Here is a 16886-nt window from a genome sequence, read left to right as displayed (position 1 = left end):
AGAAAATTCAACTATATCCACTTTGCCACATTTTTGCGGAGGCTGTCAATTGATTTTCCACCCCAATGTTTTCCGTTTCATTAACTGAGCTAGGGCAGGTTTTACACTATCTCACTGTAACAAAACTACCCTCCGTTATGTGTGTTTTCTCCCCTTAAGTCTGTAGATAAAGTGTGTATAGCATATAGTTAGAAAGATGACGTGCCAGTTATTCAAGTTTAACTGGGGGTTTAGGCCATGACAAGTAACTCACCTAATGCAACCTGAATCCCGGGACTCTCGTCTAGAACATAAGAGCATTGCTGAATCTGCCTGATTCCACCCCAAACCTTATATATCCATGACAACGTAACTGCTTCATAAATTCAGACCTTTAGCAAACTAGTATTATGTTGTTTAACATAGATATTGAGCCAGGTATGAGAGTGTCAGTGCTTCTTGGTATTTTTAAAAGGTTGGGAACTAATTTTGAACTCTTGTTCCCCATTGCTATTATGAATCAATAAAAAAAAGGATATTTAATTGTTTTCTCATTATAGCCTGTGCAACCCAGTTGCTGTGTACGGAATAGCACAGCTGATCTTTTTCATATTTTGAAACTGCCTACAGTAATGTCGCAGTCTGTGCCTCGTAACTATGTTGCTCTACTAATCAAAACAATTCAAATGAGTTCAATTGTCTATCAGTTTTGTTCACACCACTAAATCAGATTGAGTTGATAGACTACACACATTTGACATACCAGTTTAACCATAATTACCCATTAAGGTTCTGGTAAATGTGCCACGCCAAGAGACCTTATAGCTTTAAAGCATTAACCCTAGTGGGGATACAGTTCTCACTTATAAATAATGTTGATTACTGTACGTGTGCTCCTAGACCAAAGGTTCTGCCACACACATTGAGTAATCCCTGTAATTCAGCTGTTGTCGAAGAGAAGCAGGTTGGTCAGTTATGTAATATTGTAAGCTCTTTATGAGTGATTATTGCTGGGCATTTACTAATTTCAGCCATAAATCTCTGCAAATTAACAGGGCACACTGCAAACTTACTCTCATGCACAGTTGTCTGTCCAAAAAGCTGCAACCAGAGAATTCAAGGTCTGATACTTAGTATGCGACTCTTTGGCCCACTTGTGTCCATCAGCTAAATGCATATCAATGGCTTAATGGCCTCACAGTTTGACCATCCTGAGCAATGGAACCAGCTGAGTCACATTTTCTTCTCGGCTTGTTTCTAACAGACATCATAGGTTTTGTTTGGTGTAGTTTTTAAGGTTTGGGGCCTTTAATCATTTGCTTGATATTACAGCCATGTTTTGCATTTTGTTATTTATGAATTGAATGCTGCAGAGAAAGATTTCAAAACACATTGACACATATAGTAATTCTGTTGAGAGGATTGTGTCAGACACTCGTTGAGTCATTTAGCGTAAAATATTTTCCATTGTCTGTGTGAACTTAATACCTCAATTTAATGAGTAATCCGGAGGCTTGTTAGTCTCTTGCAAGGACAACCAGCCCCAAAATATCTCAGCAATGCCAGGATGCTCACATGCCGTTGGAGAGTAAGAATAGCCACAATGGGGCTCAAGTCTCCTGTCTTCTGTTGTCTGAGAGCAGTTGTTACTGGAAGAGAGGGGAGACAAAGAGGGAGAGAGCTAAGACAAGGCAGGTTTGGAGGGAGGAGGTGTTCTTCTGAACTGGGGGCTCAGTCTTGGGTACACCTTATGGAGAAAAGGCTGTAATCCGACAGGAGTCAGAGTTTGAGATTGCCCTTCCTGGAGGTTTTCATGTTACCTGGCTGCCACCTGCTCACGTAAGCCTGCTGCCCGCTCTGGCTCGACCCAGACGGACATTGTCCTGGTAATCTAAGAGCTTAGCTCGCGGAGCCTCTGGGACGTCTGCGCTGGCAACATGGGGAAACAGAGCACCACTGAGGTCCTCTTCCTGGCTCTGAACCACAACATCACCATCGTGGGTGCGTATTCTGACCATGCACAACAGCGCATCAAACAGTACTGTCATTTCATACTGCAACAGTCATACTGACACCTAGTAATTATGTGAAAATCACAATAACATAAATATTACATTTAATCATAGAGAGTATGAATGTGTGTGTATGATCATTTCTGTTTTGGTATACATACATACATACATACATACATGCGCCATGAAAGATTTTTCAGTCAGTACGATACTTTCTCATTCACTGCCTCTCATGAGTCCACATTACCAAAAAAAAAGAAGCCCCAATTACAACTTCTACTGGTTTGATTTTACACCCAAAGAGAACCAAAAAGAGTGAAATGACATGGGGCTTTCTGCCATATCACTTTGCGAAGAAGAAATTGTACTCTTCCTACATACCACGTGCACTACCGTTTCAGTTTAAGTAGATACTATACCCATAGAATAGCTATACACTAAGAGTTGTTGAAGTATGCCATTATTGTTTTTTATTGGTACTTTAAAGATGAGGTGAGTACAGACTCTTCTAGTTTTAAATGGTAGTTTGATATCCTTTACCATTTCAGTGTTAAACAAAAAATGTATGTGGAATGCTTGGAAAGTACAATTAGATGAAAACACTCTCTTTAGACACTATTAATTTATGAAATCTGTGAATATTTTGAGAAAACACAGTTCAATTAATGGAATACACAGGAGAAATTACAATACTCATTTTGCTTAATTATTCTACTGCCTGCTATGAAAAAATTTATTCAAAAGGCCACTTTAAAAGATTGATGCACCAGGGAGAATCTTTCATATATATTTTTTATTTTCTTTTCAAGATATGTTGAGTTGGAAATGTTCAAATCTGTCTGGTTTATTTTGTTTCAAAAGAACATAAAAAACCAGACTCACAGCAAGGTGCTTATTAGAAAAAAGCTCCAAAAGGCATCAAGCCATTCTGCTAAAGGGCACATGCTCATTTATACAGCAACAAAAATGATCTTGTCACTACCTTCATGATCATAATCAATTTTAATAGCCATAAATGAGGGGGAAATTAAAATTTAACAAAGAGCAATAGGGTCTGATTGCTTTGACCGAATCTGCCTTTAAATTTAGGTCTCATGAAAAAGATAAAATTAACTCCTCTTTGACTTTGATGTGTCTCGAAGGCGGCCTGGGCAAGCAGTCTATGCAAATGTTGGGGCATGCTAACAGTAAAAGAAATTCATTTTGAACATCCTCGGGGTATAGGGGGGTGAGACATTAAAACAAGAGCTTCCTGGGTAGCCCCCCTGATGAGTCTCGCTGTCCTTGAAAATGTTTCTGCAGCACACAAAGCATGCGTGTCTGAATGACTCTGTGTCTATGGCTGTGTTTGAAACTGCATACTGGCATAGTACTTGTACTAAATTCCAGGCTGGTTTTCATTGAAATATAGTACAAGTAGTATGCTTAATATGCAGTATGGCCTGAATGCCTCCATGTCTGTGATTGGCTCACCATGGACGTTTGCCTGAATATTTCTATCTCTCATTGGGCTGGGACAGGGAAGATTTGGCTGGTGCTGATGATCCTGCTGAGGGTCCTCGTTCTCCTGCTGGCGGGGTACCCTCTGTACCAGGACGAACAGGAGCGCTTCGTCTGCAACACCATCCAGCCGGGCTGCGCCAACGTCTGCTACGACGTCTTCTCGCCTCTCTCCCTCTTCCGCTTCTGGCTGGTCCAGCTCATAACGCTCTGCCTGCCCTACCTGGTGTTTGTGGTCCACGTGGTCCACAAAGTGTCCTCGGGCCTGGTCGCGGAAGGCCACGTCCCAGGCAGGGTCAAAGGCGCAACACTATACAGGGCTCGCCAGGAGGCTTGTGGGAAGGGCTCTGTGAGCAGAACGGCCCTTCGGACAGAGCAGGTTGGGTCCCGGAGCTTCACGGCCGCCTATGTGGTCCACCTTCTGCTGCGTATAGTTCTGGAGGCTGGCTTCGGCGTGGCGCACTACTACCTGTTCGGGTTCTACATCCCCAAGCAGTTCCTGTGCCACCAGGCGCCCTGCACCACCACGGTGGACTGCTACGTCTCCCGACCCACAGAGAAGATGGTGATGCTGAACTTCATGCTGGGGGCGAGCGCCCTGTCCTTCCTGCTCAACTTCGCCGACCTTGTCTGCATCCTCAAGCGGGCGGTGAGGCGGAGGGGCAGGGGTGAGACGGTGGTGGCCAAGGTGTATGAGGAGGAGGAGTACTACCTCTCGCCGAGCGGCCGGAGTGTGGGGGCCGAGCTCCCACTGGCCCGCGACCTTGTCGCCTCTGCCGCCTTCCGCAAGCGGGCAGCCAGCAAGTCCAGCACCGATGAGGCCGCGTCCGTCCGTCTGGCTGCCCCCGGTGACGCCTTGATGCCGCCTGCGCCCCCGCTGCCTGGCAACGGGACCAAAGGCAATGGGACCAATGCCAACGGCAACAACGCGTACGTGCAGGCCCAGGAGGAGGGGCTGGAGCGGGAGGGGAGCGATGCTCCTCTCTGCCCGACCGACGTCAAGGGGACGCCGAGGTCCATCCGCGTCTGCAAGCACGGCCGCCTTAAGCCGCCCCCGCCGCCCCGGAGAGACAAGGCCCCCTCCCCGGCCCTGGTGCCCCCCTCCCCGGAGCTCTTCGGCCGTAGGGTGGGGCAGTACACTCTGGTGGAGGTGGCCTCGGAGCTGCAGTCCAACAGCAGCGATACACAGGAGAAGAGGTCTGAGTGGGTGTAACCAGCAGTGCTGGATCTTAGTCGTAAAACTGATTGAGGGGTTGTAGCCAGAACCTGCAGTGTGTGGAGGTTGGAGTAAAATGGAAGTATCCACCATGAGCCAAGTTCCTTTCTGTGGCAGTGTCCTGTACTAGCAGTGCTGGTTCTTAGTTGTAATACTGATGAGGGGTTGTTGAAATATACAAATATACACATTGAAGCCAGAACCTGGTTGGAGGTTGGAGTAAAATGGAAGCATCCACCGTGAGCCGAGTTCTTTTCTGTGACAGTGTCCTGTACAGTATGTCCCAGAAAATGGCTACCTGGAGTGACAGGCCGATGTCCTGACCTTCGCTAAAACAACTGTTGTGAGTCTCAGCTGTTCCCTGAGTCACAAGCCAGGGTCAGCTCAGTCACCAGGTCAGCAAACAAGGGCAGCCCCCCCTGTGAGCCCTGATCTCAGACCTCACACGTAAGGCCGTAGTCTGAGGGCTCCTGGGTCTGTGGCCCCGGGCCCTAGGGTGAGGGCCAGTATGCAGAACTTCTGTGTTCAACCTCGCATAAGGCCGGTGCTGAGGGTGGTTGGGTGAGGGACGACTTGCGCTGAGCATCAAGGACAGACCATCTCTTGGTGGACACCAGCTCCCAAAGCAATTACTGCCAGACCATGCTCAGTATTTATGGAGCTGGCTTGTCACACTATTTTAAGGACCCAGGGGGATTAAGGAGTGTGCTTTAGACATATATGACAACTAAAATAGAGTGTAACAGTTCAGCTGTAAGCGGAGACCGCTGCAATATCTGCCCTTCAAACTATGGGATGCCAGTAGTCCTGGTGTTCATTTCGACTCTGTGCCAAATTACCTTTCTGAAAGCCCAAGTATTTTGTATTGGAGCCAAAGTAGCATCAGTCGATTGTAGCAATGATTAATATTATGTACGTATTCAAGATGATGGTTTTATTTGCTCTTAATAATTTTAATCATTAAAAAACACAAAGTTTAAATAATGAAAATAATTTCAGATGTTGTAGTGTGGGAGGACTTCCTTGGATTCAGCTGAAGATGTACTTTCAGCCAGTTATGTTATCAATGCATATTACCTTTCCAATTTCAACAGCAGACAGATATCATTGATATCCTCTGCTCATCCTGGTGTAGGATGGCAGTATCACACCTCTATAAACATTGAAGCAACGTCTTTGATAAACTCCTAGTTGATTTTTAGAAGATTCCTGATGCTACAGTCAGAGTGAGTACCATTTCACTTTTTTTGGTTTATTGTCAGTTCATTTCTGTGTAAACAGAATTAGATATTAGACAGATACGTATATTATATGAAAGAAAAACATGTTTTGCTGATTTATATTATTTTCAAATTCTGGCTGTCTTAACAATTTATACAGGGAACTTTATTAACACCTGTTGCAATCTTGGAGACCTTTCTGGGTTTCAAAGTTCATTGTGGAATTATCACAACATGATTATTATTCACTTTATTATATCTCTTTTTTCTCTCATGTTTACACATACTATCTAAATAATAGTGCTAAGGTATTGCTCATGATGCTTAATTGTTCATGTTTCTGTGATGTACCTACATTAGATTTCTTCATTGTCTTGTTAATATTTGTAATAATATTTAAATGTTTGAGAAAGGCATTGCAATATAGGTGATGTCTACTTCTTGAATACAACATAAAAGCCTAGATACACTATGTATTGTGTTGTTTTAATAAAATAATAATAATTCTGTGAAAATATATACAGTATGTAAAATGAGTAAAACCAACTAAATAACTTAAAAGACACACTGCCCTCCAGTGGCCTAAATGTGTACGGGAGCATTGAAGCTGGAAACATTACTGGTAACCTTCCAGTAACTCAGTGATGGAAACATGCACTTTGATCGCAATGAGTTGAAAGTATGTCCACATTATTTGTGAAAATGCTTTGCATACAAGAGCACTCCCCCCCCCCATCATCAGACTAAAAATAACTACAGCAGAAAACACAATTTATGGTACACTTTATAAAATGAATATTACAGGTCTGAAGCACTGTTGCAACAGCATTAATAAATTACATCCTCAAAATTACATCACGCTTTTTGCCTCCTTCTGACAAATGTACAGGAGCTATAAATGTAATATATTATTTTGTGTATGCAGATGAAGCAGTACGTTTCTGTCCTTCAGCCAAAAGACAGCCCAGTCACCATTTAAAACTACTCCCTTTTAGCTTGTGTAACGGACCTGCCACTCTTTTCCCTGCTGATCTCAGATCAGGTGTAATGAGTGGAGGCCTTTCCAGGGCACAATTGAACACTGACCTGAGGTGAGGACTGCAGCCAGTCTTTCCTGGGCTTTCACGCCGCACAGCGCATGGCGCCCCCTGGTGTTACAAAGCCAGAAGTGCACCAACCGACAGTGGCTGGGAAACCGCTCAGTCGGGAGATAAAAAAGTGAAGGTTTCCTCAAAAGGAAACATGATTCTTTTGTCTGTATCAGTGAGTCACCCGCAGACAGACAGAACGCAGTGTTCCTCGCGCACGGGGGGGAGGGGGGTATAGCATGGGAACCCTGAAAAGGGGCAGCGCACCATTCAGGCCTTGTCCGTGGCAGGTTCATTGTTGCCGAGCAGTTGGAGGCCCGTCATTTGTATTGACGTTTATTCAAAGGAAATTCTATTGGCCTGGAAATCAGTCAGATTGCTATTGTTGTGGCGGGGCAACTGGTTTTGCACTACCCCACTGGTTCCTAATAACCCATTTGCTTGACAAAGCAGTTTACAGGGATGGCAATTAGTTTTGATTTGACCAACAACACCACTGCTAGCACCACCACCAGCAGCATCCCCCAACTCAGCCACCCACCCAAGAGGTGCAGCGACCCACTACAAAACAGCCAACAACTTTAGCAGCCTGCAAGGTTTGTGCAAGGTGTTTAGCATTTAAACAACGTCTCACTCATAGATCGTGGTGTGCTGAGGAAGCAACGATGCATGGTGGAAACCGGGAAATTATAGCTTTATAGTGAAATACATTCTCTTTAACATTTTAGTTGTTTACTTTCTCACAGCCACATTTCATTGACTGATTTTTTTTCTGCCAAGAAAAGCATGTCACTAAGTATTGCAATAATTCACAGCAGTTTCGCAACTGATGATATCCTTCATTTCTGTGGCCCCAATCCATCCTTTTACAACATTAATATCCAAAGTCTATCTCCAGGTGTAGTCAAAATACTGGGCTTGTTCATGAAATCCAGTTTGTTCCATTTTGACAATTGAAAATAATGCATGTATAATAATTCTTTCAGTTTTAATGTTTCATTCAATTGCTTCTCTTCAGAAAGTGAAACACAGACACACACACACACACACACACACACACACACACACAACAACAACCACAACAACACATAAAATCGTCAAATCATGACAATTTCTACTCCGTCCTCGATATCAACCAATGATGAAATTAAGAGTCAAGCTGGCTCTCAATTTAAAATCAAAACTAGTAAACCGAAACATTGTTGGCATTTGGCAGGCGCTCTTATCCAGAGTGTATGTAACCGACGAATATGTAACCGACGTAGCAATTACACTCTTATCAGTGAACAGTAGAAATCGCATTTCACATGTAGAATAACCTCTGCCAGGGTATTTGAAAGAAGGTTATTCATCTACTTCAGGGAAAACCCAGACTGAGTCAGTTCATCCCGAGTATGTAGGGATATGAACAGATGCAGGCTATGCGGAGAGTGAAGACCAGCACTGGACGGAGGCTTCTGAACAGGGACATGGTAGGGTCAGCTTCTGGTGCAGAATGCAAGGATGAAAACCACACACTGTAGCTGGATCGATGACATGAATAGGCATGACCCCTCTCCACCGCCCGGCAGCCTTTCGTTGTTTCGCTCCATCGGGCTGATTAATAATTGATGATGGCCGTTCGCTGTCAGAATGCGTCTGCGAGTGTGTGGATAGAATGCTATGCTTTGCTGCAGGTCAATCGGGCCAATATAAAAAGTATTTTTTTGGCTTGTTGAACATGTGGGAAATGGCTTTCTATTAATGATGTAATATGAGGGTATCGAAAAGTTCTCACAGTTGGATGGTCATGAGCCCAAATTAATTTTGGCAGTTTCGACTACTGCCTGGATGTGTCAAAGGATGTGAAAACACATCGAGTCTTCATTTAGTTGCGTTTTTATCACTGTGGGGGTCGGATCAGGCACAATATAGCCTAGTCAGAATGACACTATGGCACCATCCCAATGCCAGGAACTGTGTTTGGTCTTTAATACATGTCAGAATTCGAGACCCTAACCATTTAGTTCTACTAAATTGGTACCGACACCAATGAAATACGTGTGCTGCAGGAACTGATTACACAAACAGAAATCAATTAACGACACTGGTTTATTTAAAAACCCCATATAAACAACCGTGAGGATATGTAGGCTACAGTCTGGTATTGCCAAACATGTTTCTTGTTTCTTTGTCCACCCAGCACTTACTTTGACTGTGACCATATTTCCGTACCGAAGTGTACGCGCATGGTTTTGTCCTCATACATACGCGATTTAAGTTGCCCCATCTTCATTAATTGTGATAACTTCGATATTAAACAAATAATATTATGAATACTATCACACAATATCCAAATGTAGTAATCACAAAGGTAAGCTGCACATTATGCAAATCAAGTGTACAGGATTTAACTTGCACCAAAATATCGTGTGACGCAACAGTCCTGCCAGGTTTTCGTAAGACGACAAACAGCCTTTTTATAACTGTAACCACCAGATGGCAGTAGTAATTCAAACCTTTTCAGCAAATTTGCCTCTGGGCTACCTCAAGGCAACCTGAACAGATGTATTTGGATTGCAATGCAGGGAGCAAATTAACGCGATATTCAAGTTAAATCCCACATTTCACATGCGAAGGCAAGTATTACATTCTCCAACAAACCACAAACACTCTGCAAATGCAAGTGTTTTTGCAGTTGCATGTTTGTGTTGAACTCTAAATAAATCTATAATAACGCACTTAAAACACACAAGCTACCACAAACGTGAATAAGGGTGTTATAATTCTACACAAAAACAAAAATAATGTGTTTCTGAAAACAACCATAGCCTTAACTTATTGTGCATTTCGGCCTTGGTCCTGCAATTTTCTTTCGTTTAAAATTCATCGTCACGAAGTAAAAGAAAGGCAAATTGTGGGAAGATTTAGGCTTGAGAACTTTCACGTCTGTTTACATATTTATAAATACCCGTACGCCAACTTCGTAATGAAAACTGGACAATACGATCGTCTAAGTTAGAATAAACCCAGGATATGCGGACTAATCTTATAAAACTGCTGCAAAAACAAGAGTTACTGAATATACCACTAGGATTACCTATAGAGTATAGCTATAAATTACCTAAAGTGTTATACCAAGTACTTTTGATAATCTTACATCCATTTAAACTCATAGGCTATCTATTACGCATATATTCATTTGCTGACCATCGACAAATGTCACAGTAAAAATCATTGAACGTGCCCTTTGTTCTAGCTTACATCCTGTGATCTTCATGACTAAACTTAATGTAAAGTTGATTGGAGGCTATTGGTTTTGGCCCTTGCCCCTGCTTGATTACTGCGAATTAAGTGCATTGGTTAACACTTGCGAATTAGAAACAGTGCTAGCAAGGCCCCGAACGGGGGTTATTTTGAACTGGGCAAAGCCAGTGGTCCAGTGCATTTGACTGACATCTTAACCATGCCTATGGAGACCTCCCTCCAAATTACGACCCAGTAGAATACACAATGCAATTTAGTTTTTAACAACAAAAAAACGCATCACAGTATTGCAGCACAATTAGGGTGCAAGACCACAGCTTTTAAAACAATTGTTTTACAAAAGGGTTCTTTTTAGGGGGATTAAGTGAACAGACCTCCTGTAGGGCTTTCATGGCCATTCCAATATTGTTTCTGCCGGAACCCTTGCAGTTCGACCTCACCTATATAGATAGTCGCTGAAATCTTCCCAAAAGTAGCCCTTTCAAACTTCTACAAACACACCTAGGTCAATCGAATCCTTTAATTAATACATCGACGAAGGTTCCTTTGCGCAGTCTGAGCATAAAAAGATAATTCAATTTTGAAAAATATAAGACGTTAACATGGTAATCAAACACCGCGGGAGCTAGAGACGGGCAAAGTTACAATCAAACAAGGTGCATGCCTTAAAACCTGCGAAAAAGGACGTGAAGTTTAGTTGTTTTTTCCCCTCGTATAAACATTCTGAGAATAGAAACATAGCCTGAGAATGTTGGTTTTAGTCTTTCAGAGAAGAGCTAGTGCATCAAACAATAAAACCAAATCATTACTTACTCCTTTGCTATAACTAAATGGTACGTTTCCAAGACCTAGCCTAGTTCCCTATATTTAAAGCCATGCCACTCCCGTTCAGAGCTGAGCTACCGTCAAAAAAGCAGGACAAGTTTTTCCATAAGAAAACAGCTTTACTCGCACATAATTGGAGTTATTCCCAAAGTTGTAGAATTTTCTTTAAAAAAACAAAACATCCAAAAGATGCCAGTAAGTTATGAGTTGTCCAAAACGAATAATTTACACATAAATGTGCATTTATCAAAATTGTTTTATTGTCAAAATAAAAGTCATTTGTTCTCACAGAGTGACATCTAAACTTTATACATATTTACAATATCCTATAAATTTCAATCTATACACAATTTACAAGTTTGTACACAATAATTATATAAATACATTTTGCAATAAAAACCCGTATAATATTTGGGTACTAAGACATTAAGGCTTAATTCGACCATCTTTGATAATGATTGCTGACATTTTAGGGTTAAACAATACCACGTTGGCTGCCAGGAACACCGTAAAAACAACTGCTTCTGTGCTCGAGGCCAGGAAATGACAATGGCCTGTACTTTCCAATGAGCGACCCATTGCTAGTCATGTGCATATAAATGGGTTGAATTCAGCAGTGCAAATTGATAAAACCGGTTCCTATACTCCAGTCTAATAGAAGTAATCGAGCGAGTTTATTAATGTGGTAATTAGCAGGACAGAAGTTCTCAGCGCAATTCGCTGTCCACGGGATTTCTTCAAACCTGCGACAATGGCATCTGTTTGGGGCAAGACACTGAGCTCGCTGTACCCGATCTCCAAGTCAATCCTGTACTAACGTCACTGTACATGGACCCGCTCGTGCCTTTGCTGCCCCAGCAACACCTTGTGCAAAAGGTTCGCCAGGACTCCAGCGTTTTCCCTGACCAAATCCACACCCCCGACGTGATGCCCACGAGAAGGCACATAAAGTACTTCAACATGAAGACAGCGTAGTCCGGTTTATTGTGTTCCTGTTCCAACAGACACTGACAGTTGTGTGTAATCTCCCAAGTCTGCCGGTTGTGCTGCTCATAAAAGTAACACGCAACTATGATTGTTGCAGGTACAGTGTAAAGCACTGTAAAAATCCCTATCCTGATCATCAGTTTTTCAAGCTTGTCCGTTTTCGTTCCTCCTTGCTTGATAACACTCCGAATCCTAAACAGGGAAACAAACCCCGCTAAAAGGAACATTGTGCCAATAAACAAATAGATGACCAAAGGCGCCAAGACGAATCCTCTCAGATTGTCCAAGTTCTGATTGCCAACATAGCAGATTCCAGCCACAGGGTCCCCATCCACTGAGCTCAGTGCCAAAACCGCAATGGATTTCATGCTCGGGATAAGCCATGCTGCCAGGTGAAAATACTGAGAGTAACTTGCAATGGCTTCGTTACCCCACTTCATACCGGCGGCCAGGAACCAAGTCAGTGACAGAATCACCCACCAGATAGAGCTTGCCATGCCGAAAAAGTAAATTAGGAGAAAAACAACGGTACAAAGCGCGGGGCCAGTCGTCTCGTAGTGGATATGCTCCACGTCATACTCCCGGTTGCATGCCACCTTTTCGTGACCGGCAATTAGTCGCACTATGTAACCGACAGAAACAAACATGTAGCAAGCAGAGAGAAAAATAATGGGCCTCTCCGGGTACTTGAATCTCTCCATGTCAATTAAGAAAGTGGCCACGGTCGCGAACGTGGAAACAAAACACAACACAGACCACAGTCCTATCCAGAAAACAGTGAAGGTTCTTTCGTCCTGGGAAAAATAGGGGTTATGGCACGGCATTGCGCAGTTCGGAATCTGTCCGGTCTTTACTCGGTTGTAAAGCGGGTGTCGGTCACTGTTTACCTGCACCATGGGCTCGCGGCACTGGCAGCCTGGCTCACAAGGAGAAACCGCCGGTCTGTGTTTGCTACCAGGTACACCAGGTCTACCGTGATCATTTTTGTTTTTGTGAGGGTTAAATGGCTTAACGGGATAATTTGTGGGTTTTGATAGGACCGGCGAAACGGTCGTTGAATCAGTTCTGTTGTAGTCCATACAAAGTGTGTCCGGGGTGCCTTGCACTGGCAGCAAGTCACATTTCATCCTGTCGGGCCAGGGGAAGCCGTACTGTCTCATTAGAGGCGCGCAGCCTGCTCGAGCTCTCTCGCAAACACTTCGGCAAGGCGGCAGGGGCTTCTTGTAGTCCTCCAGGCAAATAGGCGTATACATGCTACAGAGAAAGAACTTCAGGTCCGGAGAACACTGGATTTCCACCAGAGGCCAAAACTGATGCACCTCCAGACCAGCCTCGTCCTGTGTGTCGTGATTGAACTGATTCGGCATGTAGGTGTAGTTGTAGCCGATTCCTTTGCAAAGAGGTACGGATATCTCCTGGCATGTTATCTCCTTGGCTGTGGTGCAGCTCGATCTCTGTAACACGACGAGTGCAAGAAGCAGGTATATCCCCAACAGGTAGCACTCCATCCTTAAAAAGAGACACTGCTCTCTCCCCTGTCAAAGAAACAGCACTCAGTCTCTTTTGTTTGTTTCTCTTAGGAGCCCAGTCCAGTTAGATTTTGGACAGCGAACCCATTTCGCTGTACTTATTTGGCACGGAGTTGCAACAAATTTGCAAACCGTGTGTACTCACGGAGGACGAGCAGAAGAAAAAATAGCCTCCAGGCGTGCAGTCAAAATGGCTGAGGAAACGCTGGCGACTCGGAGCACTGATTACTTTCCTTTAAATTGGTATGATACACAGAATCCTCGAACAGCCGCTTGCTTTTCTGTGGATTCATTTAGTCCGTTTCAGATGAGCTGGAAGTTTCAAGTTGGTAACCGCTTAATTACACGAGATTGTCGGTGTGCTTCTATCGTACCACTTCCCAACGAAACGGTCTGCTGTAGAACGGGTCTTTGAATATTTATAGAGGAGGCGGTGGAGTCACTCCCCCACGCCTGGTTGTCTAATCACTGAACGGCAGGGGCGGGGTAAGAGGATAAGTCAATCAAGTTTTCTTAAGGTGTTTTGTTACATCGGTTCAGTTTTGTTAGTAATTTGTTCATATTCAATACATTATTTATTTGTATTTCTCAACTATTCCATTCCCTTACAAATTGACCACACACCACACATGATATGCACCACAGTATCAGACCATGTGGTAGCCTAATGAAATATTAGAATAATGACTGTCGTTATTTATTTTTTATTCTCCGCTATTTAGAAAACAACTCGATGTATTTTAAGGTGATTTTTGGTACTAGTTAGCCAGAATAAGAACATAATAAATAAAATAAAATTATTTGCATTGCAATTTTTACATTTACAAACATTTATCACAATACGCTTTACAATGGACCCAATGAGAAAACATTCCCTACCGTAATCTATCACTCATATATAGTACTGTATTGAACATTGTAATTATATATCAACAGTTAAACATGTCGTAACTAGGTTAAAGGGGGAGCAAGTCCACGTTCATTCCATTTCTATTAGACCAACAGGAAAGAGCAACGACAGTGTTTACATTGAGAACTAAACAAGAAACTACATTTAGCCGCAGAAAATTCGGGAGGAGGGGAAAACCCCTCCGCAGGTTAATTTACGCTTGTTAGGACGTCCCAGGGGGTTGTCTTCCACCAAGAATGGAGTGTTTATTTTTTAATTGAGGTGCTGATGTCTCGTTTAACGCTTGCACAGGGCTCGTGCAGAGGCCATAATTACTAGAATCCAGAGAACAAGCAGAACTGTTTGTAAAGGGCGGAAAACGTGCAACCCCCCTCAGTCTTTTAAAAGTAGCTAGTAGTTGTTTCTTATTTGTATTAGTTTGGGCGAATTGAATAGTTTCTGTTGTGCAAATAGCCATTTAATTAGTCAATTATTGTGTGTACACACAACAGAAGATTAAGCAATGTTGCCCGTGTTTTACATGGCGTCCCCATGTTTAAAATTGACATGAAATCAGCTTCAATACCGTCAAAGATTGTATACCAAAGTGTATATTAAAGAAAATGCTTTGCTTGAGTAGCCAATCTGTACAACATCATTTCTATTTATCATGATTTATTCTGTCCCTAACACAAATATTCAACAATTAAGAACACATGTATTGGCATGGGTGTATTTATTTTAATCTCAAATTTGGGAACAAAGGAACTAACAATTTGGAACCTTTTTTGTTCTGGGTCTAGTATATATTCCAAAAGTGTATTTTTGTATGCTTTTTTCAGTGTCTTTGAATGGTATATCTGATACCCACTGGACCCATCATTTGTTGGGGCTTTCCCCTCCTAGGTCATGAACCAGGTCTGGTCTCCAAGCCATTATAATAGCCACAAATATAATAGCAGCGCATTAGAATGAGCATCACTTACGCTGATTGTGTCTGCTGGCCCGGCACCCATATTGATTAACAGGGAGATAGGCCTCTGCTCCAGCCACCAACTGTTGAAGCCAGCCCCCGAAATGGGGACAGCCGGGGTTGGGTTACACGAGGCCCCGCACATTCCAAATCTGAGAGGCTGGAAATGGAATTACTGCATCTGTTTAAAAGTTAATTTTCGGTCCACCATTCAAGTGCTTAGGAGAATCACGGGGGCTCATTCCTGGAGGAGTGTAAGAAACTCTCAGTTGAGTGACACATTCCCATTTCTATAAATACACAGAGGTCTAAGCTGTTTGTGCCTGTCCTTTGTATAATTAAATATGCGCACCTTGTTAAAATTAGTTTAATAGGGAGACGTGTATTGGCACAAATGTTTTATATTTGCCCTTGATGCAAATTGGATTAGCAGGTGCAAGAGGAAAAGCGCTGCCAGATTCAGAAGAAGAATATATGCATGGTTAAATAATCAGGACTTTAATCAGAACTTTAATGTATATATAATGTACAGCCTATAGTTATGTAATTCCATGAAAAATTGAAATAATATAATTATGCATACCTGAGGTTCTTCAAGCATGGCTGGAAATGTACTGTGTAATTTCTCAGTAGAAATTGAATTTGCGTGTATTTTTAGGACTGGGCAGATTAGACAGTATAACGAGTATAGAAAGCATTCTAAGAAATTTTTAAACTAAGCCAAACTAAAGTCCATGCTAAAGGGACACATGCACACACACAAACACACACACACACACACACACACACACACACACACACACAGACACACACAGAATTCAGTGCGGGCCAAAAGGCATCAACAAATGTGTTTAGTTCCAAGGGTAGGTAATGATTCACTCCGTACATATTTATGGTTAAGGAGGAATGTTTTGGGATACAAAAATTCTATGAAATGTTTTCCATCTGAAAAAATAGTTTACCTTTTTTACCGGGATTTTAAGAACTGTCTCTTTTGTTTGTATGACACAAGCTTTGCTGCTAAAATCCCATTTATGCACTCATGACTCTTCAACACACTTGTTAAATGAAAAAATACATGTGTGTATATATATATATATATATATATATATATATATATATATATATATATATATATTCTTGAGCATGCTGAACCCCTGCTTTGTTAAGTGTCAGAAGTGGTAGCAAGTTTCTGTAAAATAGTCAATGAAGACTGTGAGTTCAATAGTGTAATAACATGTATAAACAAGGGAACCAACAGGGAGCTGTGGTACTATTCCTTACTTAAAAACTTGTGTGGTCTCCCTGCCCCCCATTCTACAGACTGTGAAACTGGATTCATGGCTAAGGAGTGAACGTACTGAAAGTTTGGGTTGATGAAAATTGTTGTTGAATGCCATTTGTAAATGCAATTTTTACCTG

General features: G+C 42.4%; 2 protein-coding genes across 3 annotated transcripts; one reads left to right on the top strand and one right to left on the bottom strand.

Annotated features, from left to right (window-relative positions):
* Positions 1-1396: 1396 nt before the first annotated feature.
* Positions 1397-13980, bottom strand: fzd8a (frizzled class receptor 8a). Of its 2 annotated transcripts, XM_061238538.1 has the most exons (2): positions 12961-13980; positions 1397-1628 (listed from the first exon to the last, which is right to left on the bottom strand). In XM_061238538.1, exons 1-2 carry the CDS (start codon positions 13579-13581, stop codon positions 1626-1628), a joined length of 624 nt encoding a protein of 207 aa, XP_061094522.1. In that variant the 5' UTR covers positions 13582-13980; the 3' UTR covers positions 1397-1625. The 2 variants fall into 2 exon arrangements, with proteins under 2 accessions (XP_061094522.1, XP_061094521.1); XM_061238537.1 differs by lacking the exon at positions 1397-1628 and having other exon boundaries at positions 11325-13980.
* gjd4 (gap junction protein delta 4) lies at positions 1917-4704 on the top strand. The gene is made up of 2 exons (XM_061238540.1): positions 1917-1980; positions 3512-4704. Exons 1-2 carry the CDS (start codon positions 1917-1919, stop codon positions 4702-4704), a joined length of 1257 nt encoding a protein of 418 aa, XP_061094524.1.
* Positions 13981-16886: the final 2906 nt, after the last annotated feature.

The sequence above is a fragment of the Conger conger genome, chromosome 4 (assembly GCF_963514075.1).
Source record: "Conger conger chromosome 4, fConCon1.1, whole genome shotgun sequence".
Lineage (NCBI taxonomy): Eukaryota > Metazoa > Chordata > Actinopteri > Anguilliformes > Congridae > Conger > Conger conger.
Note: the sequence above shows the minus strand (reverse complement) of the source record. Positions and strands in the feature narration are given on the sequence as shown.